Source organism: Watersipora subatra, chromosome 10, assembly GCF_963576615.1.
Source record: "Watersipora subatra chromosome 10, tzWatSuba1.1, whole genome shotgun sequence".
In the NCBI taxonomy this organism is placed as follows: Eukaryota; Metazoa; Bryozoa; class Gymnolaemata; order Cheilostomatida; family Watersiporidae; genus Watersipora; species Watersipora subatra.
This window is the reverse complement of record NC_088717.1, coordinates 19,250,780-19,270,751: the sequence shown is the minus strand read 5'-3', so window position 1 is coordinate 19,270,751 and position 19,972 is coordinate 19,250,780. Positions and strand designations below refer to the sequence as shown.

At 35.8% G+C, this 19,972-nt stretch overlaps 1 protein-coding gene across 2 annotated transcripts in view; it reads right to left on the bottom strand.

Annotated features, from left to right (window-relative positions):
- LOC137405754 (cytokine-like nuclear factor N-PAC) overlaps positions 1-19,890 on the bottom strand; it is a 28,227-nt gene extending 8,337 nt beyond the window's left edge. The window contains exons 1-10 of one of the 2 annotated variants that reach the window (XM_068092136.1): positions 19,850-19,890; positions 16,158-16,194; positions 12,547-12,623; positions 11,442-11,577; positions 6,822-7,088; positions 6,450-6,653; positions 6,165-6,347; positions 5,357-5,473; positions 5,141-5,242; positions 4,829-4,991 (exon numbers count right to left, since the gene is read on the bottom strand). In XM_068092136.1, the coding sequence (XP_067948237.1) occupies positions 4,829-4,991; positions 5,141-5,242; positions 5,357-5,473; positions 6,165-6,347; positions 6,450-6,653; positions 6,822-7,088; positions 11,442-11,577; positions 12,547-12,623; positions 16,158-16,194; positions 19,850-19,884 (1,321 nt within the window). In that variant the 5' untranslated portion in view covers positions 19,885-19,890. The remainder of the gene's footprint in view (positions 1-4,828; positions 4,992-5,140; positions 5,243-5,356; positions 5,474-6,164; positions 6,348-6,449; positions 6,654-6,821; positions 7,089-11,441; positions 11,578-12,546; positions 12,624-16,157; positions 16,195-19,849) is intronic. The other variant, XM_068092138.1, reaches the window with a different exon arrangement.
- Positions 19,891-19,972: the final 82 nt, after the last annotated feature.

Genomic DNA, 19,972 nt, shown 5'->3' with positions numbered 1-19,972 from the left:
ATTCTAATGGCAGCGACAGCAAAAACGACGTTTGAAAAAAATGAGAAGCACATACAAAATGTGATCATTTTAGCAATAAATCTTTACTAAAATATGAGAAGTGTCCGTCTGAAGCCACGGAAAAAAGATTGTCTCGCACGGGAAGCAAACCCAGGGTGTAACATTCATAGGCAGAAATGCTATCACTACACCACTGGAGCGCCTTACAGCTCCGCGAGACAATTCTCCATATAATTATAGCTCATGACAATCTCTCACAGTGCACGGGACGGACAAGCATATTATTAACTAATAATAAAAAAGATTGGCGTTGTGAAACACCATAAAAGAGACATCTACAAAAAGTCATTTCAGAGTGCAAAAATAATAAATGAAATGAAACATGGTGAGAGTATGGTCAACAGCAATTAATGATAATACAACAACGAAAACTCGTAGAATGTGTGAAGCTATTATTCAATTTACTGTCCACCATACCATTGTGCTTCGGACGTAGCTAGTCTGACATGGGCTAGTAGTTCTATTATGAAACAGCTATTTCATTGTAGTTAGTAGATTTTTATAATTTGGGAGTGTTTAATTTGTCTATTGTTCTCTGAAAAAGACATGTTTATCTTTTGATATCCTTACTAATTATTCGTGAACATAGTCACAAAATAGCTAAAGTTTTAGCTAGTAAGACAATGCTTAGCACGATTGAGGCGACAATTGATGTTGACGTGATAAAACCATTCTTTATTAATCAATACTAGCAATCCTAAGTACTGAAGATGTTGAATGAAGAAGTACTGAATGGGTGTTTTGCCGATCTTGAGTTGATAAATAATAGTAGTCACCCTCAGGACACGAATACCCCGATATACGATTTTTTTCACCTTACGAAGTGAAACATGATGATTTTTTCACCTCACTATATGAATCTTTTTTCATCAAAATAACAAGGAAGCCAAAATGATGTTCGGCGAAAATATTTTCACAAACCTGAATGAGACACAATGATCCATATCCTTCAGTTCAACAATTTTCATGTGTATTTAAAATGGTAATACTTTCTCATTAGAACTAAAGTTGGAGTTGCAATCTTTTCAAACAAAAGGTCAGACAACTTCTCTTAACCTGCTAATTGAAATCCTTCATTGCGAAAACAGCATCGTTTCAGCTTTCTTGCCGTATTAATTTGAAAAAAGTTTAATCAGGCCCGCTAAAAGTTATAGGGAAAACAAAGCCCGAAACTGCTAAGCGATAAAATCTTAGTGATAATTTGTTAAAATTCAGTAAAATAGGTGAAAATACATACTAAAGCTTAGCTTTAAGTGTGTGTGTTTAGGAAGCTAAACATATTTAAAGGTTGACTTGCAACAAAATTCACATTACAGTTATTTGGTATCAAAAGATTCACCATGTCTTACTCTGTTGTGTTGTAGGTGCCAAATATATGGAAATGTGATTACAAGCTCTTAAAAGCTCAAAAACGAAAAGCCACCATAGATTGGAATCTCTTTGTTTCTCTGACGTAATCATTACAGTTTGGTTATCGTCTTGTGATGTGATGTTCTCACGTGAATTGAAAGGCCAATAAAAAGCTCAATATAAAACTTATCGTAGAACTAGTTTATGACAAACACTTCAGGTTTTACCGAAGACCCCGTATCAAATATAGATGCTCGCTACTTTACAGTTTTGTTTCGGCATCACCTAATCGTGAAGTCGTAATCTGATCAAGTGACCCAATACTTCGCAAATAATTTTTGCAGCACTTTTCGATTATCACAGGTGATCAACAGGCTCGCCATGATTATCAGACAATGATATGTACTCCTTTCGAGCTAAGGTTAACAAGTTTAACGAATTTTTACGGTAAGTTATAAAATATCAGTGCTAAAAATGACAGCATTACGATGACGATAAAACAGATGCGTAAGAACAATAGACATAGTTTTATTGAACACGTGAAGTATATTTGTGAAAATATTTCGACGAATGAGGTTGCATAAAAGTGTAAACAGAAACCATCTCTCACAACTACATCCCATTTGAGCCGTTTTGGAAAGCGAATCCAAACTACAGCGGTCTCGAGTGGCTGCCAATAAAACTTTTGTTTTTTTCCTTTTAAGAGCTTGTAATCACATTCCCATATATTTTGCACCTACAACACAACAGAGTAAGACATGGTGAATCTTATGATACCAAATATCTGTAATGTGAATTTTGTTGCAAGTCAACCTTTAAGGTGAATTCTAAGTTTATGTTATACGTGCGTCTGTCGTGAAGGTAAGAATTATACTATTACCATAGAATGTAATTATAATATTACATTTTATTGCAGATCATAACCACTAAATACAATACAGTTCCTGAAGGTAACTGTAGTTACTAAGGTTAACACTATTTTGTTACTAGTTTTTAATATGTACAGCATTTATATAGAATTTTAATGATTTTTACTAGGGTATGTTTGCATTATATAATTACTATGGTTTTCATACCCCTACATACAATATTTTTACCATCGATGCCAACCCTGGAAGGGATCAAAATCGTAACCTGAGGGTGCACTGTGGTTGTGTTTAGGACAGATAGAAACTGCCGACGTTACCATTGTGATGAGGTTGGCACAAAATTCAAATGACTTAAACCGTTGCTTGCAATCATGATTCCTTCCAATCATGTTTGGGAAACAAATCACAATTTTTTTTAATTTTTATGGTTTTGCAAGTATCAGTGTTTCTTGAGATCCAATCTTGTTTTGATGTGTGTGTGTGTAAAAAATCAGAGAACACTCTTCTGCCATGAATTAGCAAGTGCCATGGAAATAATTGACTGCATCTGTAGTACAATGGTACGGAAGAATCTTTTAAAATAGGACCTATGAATTCATTTAGTAAACCTCAAAGCAGAATTAATTGTGAAATAGCAACTGTAACTGGTATAGTTTTCCTCTCATATTACGTTTAATAAATGACACCATGATATCACACCTTACTACAATCAGCTCACGTGCAAGTATTGAAAAAGTATTCTTACCTTTGTTTTTGCTCATTAAAAAATGTACCCTCAGGATACGATTTTAATGTTTATGATAAAAAAATCGTATGAAGGGGTATAGAAACCATAGTTAGTATAATGCAAACATTCCCTAGTAGTAATTATCAAAAAATGATAAAAGTGTTGCATATATTAAAAACTAGTAACAAAATAGTATGTTAATCTTAGGAACTATAGTTACCTACAGTAACGTTAATATATTTTGTGTATTTAGTGGTTATGATCTGCATTAAAATATAACGTTGCAATGTACTATGTGCAGTATGTATCCTTGAGAGATCTTACCTTCAAGACAGACGTACGTATAACGTAAACTTTGAATAGGTTTAGCTTACTAAACACACGTGTAAAGCTAAGTTTTATTCTGTATTTTTAACTATTTTACTGAACTTCAACATTCTATCGCTAAAATTTTATTACCTGTTGGTTTCTAGATTCGTTTTCAACATAATGCTAGCCGATCTTATTAAAACCTTTTTTAACCTAATTTGGTAAGAAAGCCCAAATGATGCTGTTTTCGTAATGAAGTTGATTTTCATTAACAGGTTAAGGGAAGTTGTCTGACCACTGACCTGTTTAAAGGAATCGCAACTCCAACTTTGCTATTTGTTTTCAAGGGAAAATATTACTATTTTGCACCAAGAAATGCTGAACTGAAAAAGATTGGCCATCGTGTCTCTTTCAGGCGTTATGAAAATGTTTTCGGCGAACAGCATTTCAACGTCTTTGTTATTTTGGCATACGTAACAAGCACACCAATTGCCCATTTTGAACTTGAACGAAAACTTTGTTGAATTTGTATGGTGAAATAACATTCGAATGGTGACGCGAAACAATCATCATGTTCCACTTCGTAAGGTAAAAAAATTGTATATCAGGGTAACCGTATCCTGAGGGTACACTGTATATAGATTCTATACAAAAAAACTAAATTCATAAAGCAATAACTAATAAAAATGTTTTTGTCGCAAGATTCACCAAAAATATAGATGAATATGGGTATAGACCCAGGAAAGCAAGAGGAATATAGTGCCCAAGTAGTTTGTGATAGAGATAGACAGCATAATCTGTACAAACATAAAATATGTATACGTTGAACAAACTTGTTTTGTTTATTTTTTATTTTATATGTTAAACTTTTTACTTCTCCTTTTTCTTTGTCATCTTAGTTTTCGCTCACACAAAACTGCGATGTTAAAAAAACTAACATTATATGATAAAAATTACAATGGATAAAGAGACAAGCATTTGCTCAAATATTACATTGCTTTTTGAGAAACTCGTGCGCTAAGACAATCATAAATAGAAGTTCGACTGTACAATGTAGTTTTAATCCCTGTTTTGGCCTTCATATAATTGATCAATCTTTCTCAGAATTACATTCGAAATTTTTCTTTTGCTTCTCTGTGCTGTAGCATCCTTTGAAAACCCATTGCTGGGTAGAAAAAATGCTTTGAACAATTTTTGGGTGCTAAAAATGGCTTAGGGAACTAACACCAAAATTATTAGAACATTGTGAGCATTGGAGAGAATTTACTGAATTGAAGAATTCAACACATTTTTATTTACTGGGACTGTCTTCCATGAGTAGAGAGACAATTCAATTCATGACAATACCTTAGAGTGATTATTTGAATGATGAGGCTACAGATGATTTCTGCAGGAGCAACTTTTGGCAAGCATTTGCAGGTATGAAATGAGAGACGCTGAACAGAAAAAAGGCAGCCTGCAAATAATGCTGTGTTGTGCTTAGACAGCAAGGGCCAGGGTATAATTCACCAACCGAGAAAATAGCTCTGCCGACCCATGGCCTGGAAGCAAGAAGCGCACCGGTCATACAACTTTTTGTTTCCTGCTGTCAAAAAGAGTAGAGAGCCATTGGCAGCATCAGATTTGCTTCCAGAGATTCTCGCTTCTAGATAGTCTCCACCTTTTTTAGTTATTTGCTGCAGCACAACATGAAGAACGGAGACAATAAGGCTTGATAGCAATGCGCGGGTAACAAAAACATGACGGTAAAGAGTAGGAAGTAGAATGGAGTGGGGAGTAAGTTACAGTAAGAGGATGTAGAAAATGGTAGAGTGTATTTACTAACATGTTCGGAGTCATTGACTGTCTCAAGGTCTACAGTTGACATGTCGACGAAAGCCTTGCCAGGTCTGATACTCTCAAGAACACCATTCTGACAGAAGAGCACCTGCGAGTAGAATGTTGTTTTGCTGATTCAACGGTGGGACCTATTATTATGTAGCATTAGACTCGTGCAAGACAAAGTTGCTGAAAAGCAAATACGAGACAAGGAAGAGCTCACCTCTTTAACGGCGAATGGGTCAGCTACGCAGGCGAATGTTATGTCGGAGAGTGAGACAACATGAGCAGGAGTGTCACATACCTGCACTGCGCTCAGTTCCCTTTTCAACTCCTCACACTACAGCAGGAGTACACCAAACAGTCTGCATGCAGACTCGGAGAGAAGAGACATGTTTGATTAGCATCGCATTAAGGTTACAAGATACTAAGGTGGGCTAAGCAATGGCCTCCACTGATTAGAGCCAGTGATATACTTGATAGATGACTTTAACTTAGTCCTAACATTGTCAATATAAATGAGGCAGAAAGTACATTAGTCTAGACAAGCTTGGCACGTTATTAGCCTCATCCTAATAATACCAAAAATAACTACTGATACGATATTGAAAATAAGGGCAGCAAATGGATGAGCATTGTCGCTTGAAAGTAAAAGGGAAATATGATTGACAAAACCCAGAAGGTGGTTGTTTATAGTTGAAGTATGTATCGAAATGATTAAGAAAAAATAGATGGCATTCCTGAGCAAGCGGTCTAGTAGCCTGGTGACCATGACTCCCCAGCACCGGTTATCTGAAACGACTCAACTTATGGTTTACCCAATGGCACATCAGTTTTAACTGCATATCAAGTTAGCAACAATATAGCGCCTTAGGGTGCTCGCTTAGCCTTGCCACCGAGCAGCCTTATCAAATAGTCCTTTTATGACGAGTAAAATATTGTTAAAATATTATCACAAAATATTGCAGGGCATAAGTACCCGTACGAAGATGGAATGCGATATACTGACCACACACCATCAAGTCATTTACCTTGGATGGAGTCTTGTTCCATATGCACACCTTATGTCCAAATTTAACGAGGTTGCGCACCATGCCGAGACCCATAATCCCAAGGCCTATAAATCCAATCTTGCAGCCTATAGGACGGATATTTCTCTTGTTAGAGAGAGTATTCATCAGGGTGTCTGTGTCCTCGAACTCAAAGACCTTGGCCTATAGGGCAATACCACGCGGACAACAGTTAACACAAGAATGCACATGCGATGTGAATTTTATTTCGCTTATGTACCGAATGGTACGTAGCACATTACCTACCTTCACCTGCGTACGTCTAGGGGATGCATCCTTCATGTACCGTGCCTGAGTGGTGGAGAGACGATTGGTTTTGTCTGGAGAAGTTTCTAGACCATTAGCATTAGAGACAGCAACCGGACTCTTTACAATTTTGCTCAATGGCTCCGAGTCGCTATCATCTGTCGCTACTTTTCTCTTTTGTGTATTTACTATTCTGCCTACCTGCTGAAGAGAAGGAAATTAAAAAGCAAATAATCAGAAGAGATCACATAAGCGAACAAGTCTTGAGAACGCGACATTTTATACTCAACACGTACAGCAACACTACATATATACTATATACTCTCGACTTAACCTTCCTACTCGACAAGATGTTAAAGTTAGCGAATATACCCTTTTGCCAATTGTAGTTATTGATGCTGTTGCTCGAACTGGCTTGACGTCTTCTGTCCGATTTGTGGTTTTGGCAGAAACTAAAGGTTTTGCTAATTTGCCAGCAGGAGTAGTGACTGTGGCAGAACTCTTGACAGCTGCTGTGTTTTTAGATGCTGCTGACAAAGTCTTGGAAGTATCTTGACTTTTAACTGGTGGCTGAACCTTAGATTTAGGCTTATGATCTGTCTCAGGTATCAAATCATGATCTTTAGCCGGCAAGTCTTCCTGTACATAAACAGTTTCAAGTAAGATTCTGAAAGACTGACTACTTCAAATATACTATCAACATAGTCGTCTATCTTCAAACACAACAGAGCAAAATCTCCTCATTATACATCTGTGACTTCAACACGATCACTACACCTACATGCTTCGAAGATTAATCTTTTGTAACATCATTTGATGCATAGAAATGCAACAAACAATGAACATTTGCTCTTTCGACGAATTGAAACAGCGACATTCAAAGTATTAAACTGTCATAAACGATATCTTATTTGCCTTGGAAATCGCCTGTTGTATCGTGACCATTCTTATCAGTCAGCTATAAAAACTTAACCTACAGGATGAAAATATTCGTGGAGTTAGGTTTTGCACAAATTGCCTTTTTCATGCATATTCGCGGACTATTTTATTTGCGGATGAACACATCACTCTCTATTAAGGGTTAACTCTATTGCAGCTAGCAATAGAGTTAATCCTTCACATGCGTACACCACGTGTTTAGGTTTCTATTTAGCTGAAAACTCCGAGTCAATCAAGCTAAGTATCAACAGCTTAAGTATTGAATGAAAGTGATCAGTTTTTAAACAAGAGAATGAACTAACGCAGTTAATTATGGAAAACATCTGCACTGCAAATCAAATACACACCATAATGTCCAGATCGGAATCATTATCGTCATCAACTTCGGTATTAGAGTTTGATGGAGTCGATTTTAATGTAAAAAAAGGTAAGAGATTTTTGCGAAGATGATGCCATGCCGAATAACTTGTGACAACCTTGAATAATTTTGTAAAGAAGTGTGATGCATTGGCAATGGGGTTAACTCAAAGTCCCAGCAATGATTTAAAAAAATTTGGAACTCAGATACGTTTACTATTTCTGCCTAGCGGCTAGTTTTCAATTTGAGGCAATAGTTATTCTCTCTTGTGTTTAAAAATAGAACTAATTATTTGTGGAATTTAATAATTCGCGGAATAAACTTCGCGGAATCGCAAATTAATAAATCCGCCGAATATTTTCATCCTGCAGGGTAGTTAACGTAACCTTTACTATAATAAGAGCAGAATCTGTCCGAAGCCACGCTAAGAGCGTTAAAAATAAGAATTGCCTCACTCAGGGGTTGAACTCAAGTTTCATATTCAAAGGCAAGTGAGCCACCAATACACCACTCATACGAGGGAACTCTCCATATAGAGATTACTCATGACAACCTCTTACAGTGCATGGGACTCGCAAGTGTACTAGCTGACTATTAGTGTACTAACTGACTATTAGCGTACTAACTGACTATTAGCGTACTAGCTGACTACTAGTATACTAACTGACTATTAGTGTACTAGCTGACTACTAGTGTACTAACTGACTACTAGTGTACTAACTGACTACTAGTGTACTGACTACTAGTGTACTAACTGACTACTAATGTACTAACTGACTATTAGCGTACTAACTGACTACTAGTGTACTAACTGACTACTAGTGTACTAACTACTAGTGTACTAACTGGCTATTAGTGTACTAGCTGACTATTAGTGTACTAACTGACTACTAGTGTACTGACTACTAGTGTACTAACTGACTATTAGTGTACTAGCTGACTATTAGTGTACTAACTGACTACTAGTGTATTAACTAACTATTAGTGTACTAGTTGACTACTAACGTACTAACTGACTACTAGTGTACTAACTGACTACTAGCGTACTAACTGACTATTAGCGTACTAACTGACTACCAGTGTACTGACTACTAGTGTACTAACTGACTATTAGTGTACTAGCTGACTACTAGTGTACTAACTGACTACAAGCGTACTAGCTGACTACTAGCGTACTAGCTGACTACAAGTGTACTAGCTGTAATTTAAAGAACAAAAAGCAAAGAACTGGTTAGTACTATAGAAATATCAATAACAAAAAAAAACAGCTGATATTGTAAATCATTAGCAATAAACAACCAGAATAGATTATCAAGCATGTCATATAAGCTTATTAGTATATTTTAAATAAAAATAGCTTGATTTTAGCATATCAATCAACTAGAATATATGAAATTTTACTAAATGCAATCTGCTCTAACTGTACAAAAATTTGTCTGCAATGTATTTGCCAAATTTTTAATTTTTAGTTTTTTTTTACTTAAATACACACAACTGAAATCTGTCAATTTTTACTACAATAAAAGCCGTGTCCGTCTGTCCAAGTCTATGGTTGGTGTTTGGGAAAAAAGGTTTCATTGTATGAGATTCAAACTCGCCGTATTCAGCCTGGTGGACTAACACGCTAACACCTGCACCAGTCAAACACCTTGCAACATCTCAGATTAACTGTGCAAATTGTTAGTGCCAAGGCTTTACCGGCACACAAGAAGCTCTCTCGCAGCACACAAAACTGCCAGGGTCCTACTAGTCTATATAACGATACAGACTCCCACAGCACACAAAACTGCCAAGGTCCTAGCCTATATAACGATACAGACTCTCACAGCACACAAAACTGCCAGCGTCCTACTAGTATATATAACGATACACTCTCACAGCACACAAAACTGCCAGGGTCCTACTAGCCTATATAACGATACAGACTCTCACAGCACACAAAACTGCCAGGGTCCTACTAGTCTATATAACGATTAAAGATACAGACTCTCGCAGCACACAAAACTGCCAGGGTCCTAGTCTATATAACGATACGCTCTCCAGCCACAAAACTCAGTAATATGAAGAGCAATTTCGCTGAAGACATCCTCCTAATTCCTACTGATGAATTGCATCATGTTAAATATTAGTCTTCACACCGACGGCTTCATTACCTATACAATACTATCATCGGTTTTAATAGCGAATTTTACAAATAAACATAAATACATATTTCATTGTTGGATAATAATAAGTTTACATTGTTGCTACATGTGTATATAGTTTCAAGAGAGCTGTTAATTGCTAGGAGCTGTCAATTGCTATTAATTGCTGTAAAATGCAAGTACCGGTAATAAAATTGACCTCTTCCAACATCTACGCACGATAAACAAATGAAAACCATGATAGCTAATGAAAAGTCAATGATTGCCAAGATTTAGCTAATTTAGTATCGTTCTTGATTAGTAATAATCATCTAAAGCTTAATTTTAAGAAAAAGCAATCTTTTTTATAGAGGCAATTAATTTACCGAAAAATTACAGAACAGGCAGATTTTAAAAATCGACGGTCACACAACGTAATGTTCATAATAAGCATTCGAACAGAGCAGGCAGATTTTAACGTAATGGTTATAATAAGCGTTAGAACGTTAGTAAAACCGCCTCAAACAACCAGTAAATAATCATAATGGCATGAAGGTTATTGCTATTGATCATAGGTTAAAAATGGCTGTATTACCTACAGAAACCAACAATAGGTAATAGCTATATTTGTAGATATGCGAAGCATCATTTCCCTGTCAGCTAGATAATTTTAAGGATTTATTAATGGCAATTACCATATATATTTATGTATATGTTGATCTCATAAGTTGATAAGTAATTTGAAAACAAAAATTGCATTATTTAAGTTATTGCTATTATTATTATTGCAGAATATTCTGGAATAATTATATTAAATCTGAATCGACTGTGCCTGGTAAACGAACCAATCCCGAATATTTATAGAGCAAGATCTATTTATAAATGTATGTGCATTAGACTTCATTTGCAATTTACAGTTGCAAAACTTCGTTAACGGTTTTCCAAATATATTGTAAAATTTTGCTTAATATTTTTATTAAATATATTACTTGTTAAATCTAAAACCAGTCAGTGGTACTACAGCATGACGGCTGCCATGTTCTGATTGAAAGTGCCATTGTAAACTTGTTTATTGGTAATAAGGCCTATATACCGTATTTTCATTAATATTTGATATCGGTGACTCTGTAACGTAGCTTTGACATTTATATGATGAAGCACCATTATTAGAAGTGCCTGTTAAGGCTTTATACCGTGATATGCATATTGCGTGTATAATAATGGGATTCTCTTTTCATATTCGCATTCTATTCGACTAGGCAGCAACATGTCCATAAACATTATTCATGTATAAGTCGACTTGAAAAACTTTACCTTAAAATCGTCAGAAACTCGACTTATATATGAGTATATACAGTAAATGCAATGTTTAATTTGTTGTACATAACTCGCTACAAACACAGGTATACGTATTCATGATTATACACTTAGATATTTACAATATTGCACTTTTTTTCTAAATGTCTAATTCATTTCTGATTTGGCGCTCGCTCAAATGTTCAACATACCGAATGGTTTAAAAATGATTTTCAACAGGCTAATTGGAAAATAAAGTGAATGTATAGATGATACCGGGCTTAGCTTGGTGTACTCATCATCAGCTTCCTCAACTCCTTCCCTGAACAGTTGTGGTGCTTTGTCTCGTGCGCCATAACGCATTCTGAACTCTTTGTATGGCCAGATATGTGTGTCATAGTCGACCCACGCACTAGAGGATAGAAGAAAATATTTAAGTCCAGAAGGAAATAGTAACATATACAAGCACTGAAGGAAGCAAGAACACATATAGGCACTAAATGGACATGTTTTAATGCCGATAAAAATATACCACTAATCCAAGTATTCAAAGCAATCTGTAAAGAGGAACAAGGTAGTGAGAGTATCTGTACAAATAGCCTGTCTTGACAAACTGCTGTTTTTGTGGAGTTGTCCCCCCGTCGAGCGGGCGAGCAACACAACAGCTTGTCACAAGACGTACTGCACCTGATGCATCAGCTGCACTGAAAGGGAGTTGTTCTCTTCCGTATATGCGGCTTAGCTGCGATGTTATGGCGGTCGCTCCATTGGTAATCATAACGGATTTCGCGCAAAATGTTATGTAGAAAAAAATTAGACAACAACGTTTAACCAAAGACCAGTCTCTGTTGTAAACTTTAGTAGAACTTAAGAATAAAATAAAATGAAAATAAAATCGATAAGGACAAATAAAACTGACTGATACAAAAATAGAAATAAAACTGACAGAGCGCACAAAAAACGACATGTTTAGTCGCTGTTGTTGCCTAAGTTCTCAAGTTCTACTAAAGTTTGCCGCAGAGACTGGTCGCCGGTTAAACATTGTAAGCTTATTTTTTTCTACATAAATTTTTGCGCGAAATTCGTTTTGATTACCAATGGAGCGACCGACATAACATCGCAACCAAGCCGCATAGACGGAAGAGAACAACTCCCTATAAGTGCAGCTGATGCATCAGCTGCAGTACATCTTGTGACAAGCTGTTGTGTTGCTCGCCTGCTCGATGGAGGGACAACTCCGTAAAAACAACAGTTTGTCAAGACAGGCTACTGCACAAAGGAACTAGGTAGCCTGAGCATATGTACGAAGGGAATAGGGACTCTGAGTTAGCAGATATGACGAATCTTAGAACATAGAGAAGACAATAGAAGGTCAACTTACTGATCATTGGAACCGTAAAATCGTACGAAATGCCAGTTTCCCTTTTTCACTGGGCGCTTTATCGTAGGATCAACACTCTACAAAAGTAAAAACACAGTAACGAAATTGCAAGACAAAAATGGAATTCATTCTGTAGACATCGGAACCATTGCACATACACACATTAGTACAAATGAGGACTTGGGATATATATGACTACAGTCGCAAAACTTGTTTCACATGTTAGACATGGTTCAATTTTATATCATAACACAGCAATTTTTAAGCCGAGAATAGGTTCTATAAGATTGCAGTAGCAAACTTGGGCATCATTGAAATTGATGAACAGGTTGGTAAACACACATCAGAAGTATGTTTTTGTACTAACTACACAGCCATGATGATTCGAATGCATCTTTTGTTTTTATTGAGTATATGGGTAATGACAATACACCTGCCAAAGGTGAAGTTAGATAGTTAACAATAATGTAACATACTTTTCACCTCACATAATCAGAGATAGTTTCTCTTAAGTTAATGTTTTGTAGGCACTACTTCCTTAATTATACTATTACCAACTATTTTAGTCAAGATTCCTAATTCTGAACATAACTTATTCAAAATAAAAGAACACAAAGAATGTTGAATTTATAGATACAAGAAAATGTGTTCTTTCAAACAGAATAATTCAGATATTCCCATTTATTTAACCTTAAAGGTTGAGTTGCAATAAAATTCACATTACAGTTCTTTGGTATCAAAATATTCACCATGCCTTACTCTGTTGTGTTGTAGGTGCCAAATATGTGGAAATGTGATTACAAGCTCTTAAAAGCTCAAAAACGAAAAGCCGTCGTAGATTGGAATCTTTTTATTTCGATGACGTAGCCATGAAATGTGGTTATCGTCTTGTCACGTGATGTTCTCACGTGAATTGAAAGGCCAATAAAAAGCTCAATATAAAACTTATCGTAGCACTAGTTTATGACAAACTCTTCGGGTTTTACAGAAGACCCCGTTATCAAATATAGATGCTAATACTTTACAGTTTTGTTTCGGTTTGGTCTAATTGGCAAGTCGTAATCTAATCATGTGACCCAATACTTCGCAAATAATTTCTGCAGCACTTTTCGATTATCACAAGCGACCAACAGGCTCGTCATGATTATCAGACAATGATATGTACTCCGTCAAGCGAAAGCTAAAAAATTAAACGAATTTTTACGGTAAGTTATAAGATATCACTGTTAAAAGTGACAGCATTACGATGACGATAAAACAGACGCGTAAGAACAATAGACATAGTTTTATTGAATGCGTGAAGTATATTTGTGAAAATATTTCGACGAATAAGGTTGCATGAAAGTGTAAACAGAAACCATCTCTCACAACTACATCCCATTTGAGCCGTTTTGGAAAGAGAATCCAAACTACGGCGGTCTCGACTGTGGCTGCGATTTTCTGTTCGTTTTTGAGCTTTTAAGAGCTTGTAATCACCTTTCCACATATTTTGCACCTACATCACAACAGAGTAAGACATGGTGAATCTTTTCATATCAAATAACTGTAATGTGAATTTTGTTGCAAGTCAACCTTTAACACTTAGCTGATAGAACAAGAGTCATCTCCCTACCACGTCTCCATGCAATGCATAAGCAACATGCATAATTATCTTGTGCAAACAAAATTTGGTCATTTGAAGTGACTGTACAGCCTATTACCAGTTGTATAAAACGTTGGACACTACATTTTCTCTTGCACCTTTTACATTAAACAGATTAATTTTATCCATTATTCCTCCATTAGTACTAATAAAGAGACCCTTTCACTAATAATTTACTATGTGCCAATCAGTCACACCTGCTACAACTAATCTTAATACTATCAAAAGCGTTGACATAATGTTGCCAAAATACCCAGGTCACTAAATGCATTGTTTGCACTTGAATAATACATATTAATTAGATTGTATCAAGTATAAAACAACACATTATTGGTTAAGTAATGCAAATTTATGACTTAGTTTCTATGATTGCTTTTTGTGTAATATATAGCTTCCACAAACAAGACCTACCAAACCTTACAGAAAAATATCTGCAAATGAGCATACAAATATAGCGGCAAGTGAGAAGCATGTGAGCGGCACAGTTTCTTAATTGTGAGAAGCATCACAATTATGAAACTGTAGAATGTCTACCTTATAACTGTACATTTGCTAAATACATGCTAACAACCAATTTAAAATTACGCAACTAGTTACAAAACTGCTACATCAACCATTACATAGTCAAAAGTTGTAAGAGTTGTCACCTCCTGTCACAGTAACCACGATAACAACTCAATTAGCTATTCCAGCCAAGCTGAACGCATTTAAATAAGTTGATTTTAGTCAGAAACTGGCAAATGAATCTTCATGGTTGTGTTGCCATGTTTTTGTAAACTATCATATCCTTTCACAACATTCATATGAAAACAATGAGCCCCAGACACGCTAGATGCATGAAAATCAAGCCTTGCCTTATACCAGTAAAGAATATAGAGCACCTCAAATTAAATTCTATCAGCAATGACTAGTCAGCTAGGCGCTATGTCATCCTTGACATAGCTAAGCCTTGAGGCGTGGTTTAATTTGAAAAAAAGTTGTTCATTCAATATGTTTAAGGTATTTAATGACTATGATATAGTCTCAATTATATTATCATAGTCTGGTAAAGTAGACACTGTTACAACGAAAATAATCCATTTCGGGAACATTTATGTTACAGGGATTTTATGTTGTACGGAAAGTAAAATAGATGTAAATAACCTAATTCAGTCCCAGATCTTCCTAAACTCACCCTTTCTGGCCCTTCCAATAGGAAAAGAACTAAACTTAACTTTTTAATTTAATAACTGGACAGTAACTGTGGTATTATCGGTTTGTATTGACAACTTTCCTCTTTTTTCAGATCCCGTTCACTCAGTTTCACGTGGTGAATCTTTTGATACCAAATAACTGTAAGGTGAATTTTGTTGCAAGTCAACCTTTAAGGAAAACACATATCTTCAAAGTTAATTTAAATCGATTTTTTCATTTTTCTCTAAAGTAAAATCTATGCAAAATTAAGTCTAAAATAAAGTAAAACAAAAATATATCTTTACCATAATAAGGGCAGTATCAGTCAGTCTGTTGTCAGGGTTAGAGGTTAGGATAAAAAATAGCTTTCAATAAAACTTGAACTTGTGACATTCAGCTTGGTAGACCGACACTCTAACACCTCCACCAATCGAACACCTTCAAGTATTTTTGAATAATTGTGCAGCTATTTATTCTCTGTGATTTATCGACACAGGTGACAATCTCTCACAGCGAACTAGACAGCCATGGTGCTAGTCTATATAGTAGACATTACCCAATATGTCGTTTTCTCTCCTACGCGCGTCAAGAGAGGAAGCAGTAATTTTAAGGCGAACTAAAATACGCTCGTTATACAAATAAAATTTGAGAACTTTCCCGATTTGACATTATGTTATATGGACTTTTTTACGCAGTAAAAAGCAAAAGCTTAACATAAATTATTCACATTAATGTGGAATTTAGGTTTATAAGTTTACGTTATAGGAGCGTCTACTGTATATGAAAAGGAACAAACCTTAGCAGGCCAAGGAGAGCTTCCTTTCACTTTTGCCCTGTAATACAAAAATATTCTTAGTAAACAGATGGTCTGGCAAATTTGGTGTACATTCAGTTATTTAATATAACAATGGAAGATCTGGGTATAAGAGGTGCCAATGATGTTTACAAATCAAGGCAAATTAGGTAGAGTGAATTAACGACTCTTGACTCAAATTTTAGTGGTCTCAATTAGGGTTGCACGATAGTTGATTGCGATAGTTGTCTTTCTCGATATGAATATGTTGCCTATTTCTAGCCTATCGAAACATCCGAAACTAATGTATCGTTATCGAATAATAAAAAATAATATAACCCGATAGTTATCACCCTCGAATAGCTCGAACACATGGTTAACTCGAACGGATTTGTTTGGTCCGTTCCCACGGAATGATAAATTGCTTTAGATAACTCGCCCTGAACTTGATTAACTCGAACAATTTTTTGCCCAACGGCTACTGCGACAGTTATTATCGCTTTAGAATATCACTTTATTCCAAGCCAGAGAGATAAACCTCAACTTTTAGTAGTTCTTAGACGTCGTTATTACCATCATCAGCAAAATATTTTTGTTAACGGCCGTTTTAAAGGTTTGCAAAAATCAAATTTTGCCAAACATCCGCTTAGCGATGGCCCTCCGAAAGCTAGGAAAAGTGAGCAAACCTTCGAAGAAAATCGGAAAACTTGATCTTGGTTAAAACGCTAAAAAAGATGTCTTTTCTCCTGAGCATTTCAACAGCGATCAAGTTTTGCCAATTTTAATCTGACAACGTCCTGGCAATCACATCACCTAAAACAACAAACCAATCTCAAGTGATTAAAAAGTCTCTATACTTTCTGATGAAATTTTTTTTTAATTTCACACTACAAGCCTTTTAATTTGCAACAAGCCACCTATGCGTTTGATTTATATATAGTTTGCCTATGTACATTTATCTACTAATAAATACATGCACTTGTGACAGAACTCTGAAAACTTGAACGCTCTGATAACTTGAACACCTTTTCCTATCCCTTCTCACAATCCTCGATCTTTTCAGGCATGATAATACGATAGTTTTACCAGCTTCCAAGTCACGCGATAACTATCGGTGAACTCTGTCTGCTCATTGACAATTCGATACTATCGCTATCGGTGGGACAACTCCAACAATAGTCAATAACAAATTTTCAAACAAATGCCATTCCTAGTCTTAATATAACACACCAGCCATTCACAGGTTTAGGCATCTAGGCCGATAATGATTGGACAAATGTATCTACCGAAACCTGAGGTTTGGGGTTATGTAGGTGTATTAAAAAGCCAAATCGATCTGACAGAATTTTTCGAAGTTCAACGAGAATGTCTCCGAGATTAACAAAAGCTCTCTTTATTTTCACAAATGAGAACTTGAAAATTTGGATAACAAAGCCTCCGATGACAAAGACATTCAAATAAGATGAACTCAGACAAACATGAAGAGTTGTCATAACCATAACACTGCTTTGAATCTGCTTTGATAAGGGGAAATTAAATAAGCTGATTCGTACTTCATTCCCTTTAGCAGCTCGACTTCTTTTCTTTATCCGTGTTACAAATGAGACAAACGGCAAAGTTGATGTAAAAAAGATTATAACGTAAATAAAAAATAAAATAGTTGTTCCTGGCTGCGTGCACTATAAAACCATTTTTTCTCATGCCGAATTCGTTTATAACTATGTATCGATACAAGTGGAGTGGGAAATTATTGAAATAAATAATGTGATGCACAGTATGTTAAAATGAGAATCTACTACCAAAGCATTTTGCTTGCTTCACAAGCAAACCAGCTTGCTTTCTGAACTAGTTTTCTGAACCATTTGTAGTTCAGGAAAAACTCTTAACTCAGAACGAAATAACCAACATTTCAAGATAGATGACTGATACATAACGAAATAGATGTGAACCGATGCTATTCCCCTACCAGGAAAAAAATGGAGCACAAAAGATGTATTACATAAAACTTTAAAGCAGGCCCTCATATTAAGGCTTCAAAAGAAGAAATTGGGAGATGGGCATTGTGCTGACCATGACATCAGTGTTATAACAATTAGAAGATAACGAAAAAGACTCAGTATAAAAGTACAGAAGAAACTTGTACTGTCAAATATGTTGCAATCCTATCTTTACATGAGTCATCCAACAATGTTCACAATCTCTGAACCCACATCAGTAGCGAAATGGCGATACCAACTCAAGCATATTCATGATTGGACAAATGCTGATAGAGATGGTATGCATTAAACTCTATGCCCGTAATTAACTTTACTAAATGTGCGATTCGGACGATGGAATGCTAAACATAAAATTAAAGTAGTCAACTAGATAACACAGCCTACAAAGATTACACATAGAACACAGAAACATCTTATATAAACATAAATCTCTCAAACTTTGTGAGCGACTACAAGAACAAAACCACGTTCTGATATTGTAACAGCATCTAATCTAAAAATCTACATATACACAAATGACAGAACACCTGTTCATCTAATTCTTCTAGCAGCAGAAAACGTTGCAATATGAAACCTGAAGCAAAACATTACTAGTGTCAGACCTGCCAACCTTGGAGTGGGGAAAGGAGTGAGAGTCTATTTTGGGGGCAATGAAAACGTGAGGATTTGATGTGGGGTAAATTTTCATAGCGTATAAAAACACCACAGCGAAAGATAATATAACTCCATACGGTAACAACATGTCATGGAGGTCATTGATAGATGAGAATGCCACATATATGTTTATACATAGTTGTTTATTAGTAGTAAGTATATGATTACTACTTGAAGATTGGGGCAAAAACAGGGTTGCTTGGGTAAAGGGGGCAATTGCGTGAGATGCGTGAGGCATGGGGCAATTGCGTGAGTCTCACACTCAATACGTGAGAGTTGGCAGGTATGACTAGTGTCCATCGTGCAACACCGTACAGTAATTCAACAAATCCTCATGCAATGTGCATGTTTCAAACAGGAAAACACAAAACCTTATACCTGATATTAAAACTGTAACATTTTATTATACTTGCTTTTATTTTACTACTAGGCGGCTGATGATTAAGGTTTAAATTCATCTTTCAATTAGAATGTAGACTACCTTCAGCTTATAAATACGAGAGAGTTCCCAATTGTAATATAGATAAATTCTATTTAGACACTTAACTAAGCAGACAAATAATTAAACTGTATTCCTTTACCGTATTTTCAAGGCCTATTGTGGTAAAGATAAAATACGTCAGGTTTATAGAGCAGCATTTATAAATTGTCGCTAGATATTGATGATCACATTTGTTCCCTGGCTCCATTCCAAGATTTGCTGGCATTGAACAATTTACAACAAAAGGCGCGCCAGCGTGATTGACAGATGTAGTCGAAACAGGTGTTACGCAGAAAAAGGCATGAACTTAGATTACGGTCATCTATGTATAATTGCTTTTGAAATTACACTCAAACTCACAAATATACCCGCATCACATTTCTTCGATCCCAACAAAATAAACCTTGTGTGCGATTATTTTATACGTTATGGATAATCAAATTGTTTAGTAAATACAGTTATTCACTTTATTGCTAATGTATCGTTTTATTTAAAGGCCGTGTACAGGCAAATAATTTATAGACTTTCTTCTACCAGAGCGTGCAATATTCGCTAGTCCTTACCAGACGATTTTTCCAAATTTTGTGTTAGCGGCCATTTTCCCGGGTTTAGACGATTGCTCTAGGAGTGCATAGCCAAATATTGTACACATTCATAAAAATCGTAAACAGCGAAGCGTGTTGCTG